Source organism: Cannabis sativa, chromosome 7 (genome assembly GCF_029168945.1).
Source record: "Cannabis sativa cultivar Pink pepper isolate KNU-18-1 chromosome 7, ASM2916894v1, whole genome shotgun sequence".
Lineage (NCBI taxonomy): Eukaryota > Viridiplantae > Streptophyta > Magnoliopsida > Rosales > Cannabaceae > Cannabis > Cannabis sativa.
The window spans coordinates 8,373,817-8,376,103 of record NC_083607.1 but is presented as its reverse complement, the minus strand read 5'-3'; the positions used below and the strand labels follow the sequence as shown (position 1 = coordinate 8,376,103).

General features: G+C 32.6%; 1 protein-coding gene across 1 annotated transcript; it reads left to right on the top strand.

Moving 5' to 3' along the window:
- Positions 1-1,059: 1,059 nt before the first annotated feature.
- LOC115696340 (copper transporter 1-like) lies at positions 1,060-1,479 on the top strand. Its single transcript, XM_030623244.1, has one exon. The coding sequence runs from the start codon at positions 1,060-1,062 to the stop codon at positions 1,477-1,479; it is 420 nt and encodes a 139-aa protein (XP_030479104.1).
- Positions 1,480-2,287: the final 808 nt, after the last annotated feature.

Genomic DNA, 2,287 nt, shown 5'->3' with positions numbered 1-2,287 from the left:
TATTTAATAATATAGAAAAACCCTAAAAAAATTTATAAAATAAAAAATAAAGCAATGTACAGTAATAAAATTAATAGAAATTAGATTTATACCTTAATAGACGTTGAAATACAATGTTTTCTCCACTAAAAACGGTGGCCGGAGGTATAACCACCACCACCACTACCTCTACCTTCGGTTTACCCTAAAAAATGAGGGAAAATGTGATCTTTTCAGGTATATAGTTTTAGGTATGAAAAATAGAAGATTTAGAAACAAAAATGAGCTAAAATGATGAAAAAATGGTGAAATGGGGGTGGTTTTTCGTGGTGGTTGGCGGAGAGGGTTTGGGGTTCTCTGGTTTGGGGGTTTCTGGGTTGGCTGGTCGAATGAGGAAGATGATGGGCTGGGCTAGGGTTATAAACCCTTTAGGCGTCGGTTTTTTTAGAAATAACCATCGCCATAGGGGGGACACCCTATGGCGTCGGTTATTTCCAAAAAACCGACGCCGTAGGTGGTGTCAAAATCCCTTCCAAAAATTCCAACCCTATAACGTCGATTCTTTAATATTTGCTGAAAAAAAGTGCCTCTAAAAGCTTGGTTTGTAGTAGTGATATATAAATATATATTTAAATATTGAATATCCACCGCGAAAAAGAAGTTATTAACTAGTTTGTTTCATCAGACCATGCTCTTTGTTTTGATTTTCCTTTTTTTAGTCTACATTTATTTGTAACGATCGACTCTAAGACCTTCCTCATGAGTAGACAATATAATAGTAAAAAAAGGAATCTAATAGGTTCATGATTTTGTCTCTCATACGGAGTTATACACAACACAAACTTTGTTTACATCAACATACACATATTGAATCTATATATTATTCTATCATGCATACATCAAAAAAAAAAAAAAAACTTTCAAAAAGTTTATAATATCATATTTGGTATATACCTACTGTATATAATAATTAACAACACTATACAACAACAAATTTTGATCATATCAAAGAAACTCAAATATATATAAATATATATGTAATTATATATATGTGGTCATGTAATTAGTAAAATTTTCTATATGGCTATGGGAACCACGAGTGATGGGACGATGAATATGAATATGAATATGCAAAGTGGGATGAGCTTCGAATGGGGTACCAACGCTATAATCCTCTACTCAGGGTGGCCCGGCCATAGCCCTGGCAAGTACATAGTGGCTCTGGTTTTAGTGTTTTGCATGGCTGTCATAGTTGAGGTTCTCTCTTCCATAACCTCCATCAAAGAAGGTACTGGTGTACCTCCGATGACGGCGGCTTTGAGTCACGCTTGCGTGTATGGCTTTCGGGTTGCAGTTTCTTACTTGGTTATGCTTTCTTTGATGTCTTTCAATGTCGGTGTTTTCATTGTTGCTGTCATCGGCCATGGTGTTGGATTTTTCTACGTCAAAGCTAAGGCTTTAACCATCAAACAAGACGAGGATATGAATAATAATGTTTGAGACACCACCTTATACAAAAACTTTCTTTTTACCCTAAGAAATTGGCATGTAATTATAAATTATATATTCATATAATTTTCTTTTAAGGATAATAATAGGTTTAGTTATAGTTCTCGAACTTCCCCAAGTACCACCGTTAGTCTCTTATTTGTCTTTAGATCATTTATTAATTATTAATTATTTTTTATTTAAATTCTTTTAGATATTTAAAAACTAAAACTAAAAATAATTGTGAAATAACAAAAAAAAACTCTAATAAGATTTTGCTATATCTCACTTGTCTCATGTTTCCTTGAGAAAGCCTACCACCTCGAGCCGGTAAAAGTAGCCATAAATTGCCGGTATTATTTTGCCAGCAAACTTTTGCGACAACAAAGGTTGTCAGGGTTGATTCGTTGACATAAGGTGTTTTGTTCGCAAAACAACATACCTCGTCGGCAAAACATTTTATGCCAGCAATTTAATTTATTGGCCGACATAAGTCTCCCACCGACAATTAGTTAACGAGATTTTGCCGACAAAATCACTCGCCGCGAAAATTTTTGCGCCAAATTTATTTACCCACAGAAATTTTACGGACGCAGCTTACTTTGCCGGTAAAACTTTCCAAAAAAATTCTTTTAGTTTTGCTGACGAGATATACTTCACTAGCAAAACTTTTTTTTTTATTTTATATTTATATATAATAAAATTAAAAAAAATAAAATAATAATATATAAATATAATTTGAAATATATTATAAAATTTAAATTTATAATATAATTACAAAACTAAATAAAAGTATCGTTAGCTCAAAAAAAGTTAGTAC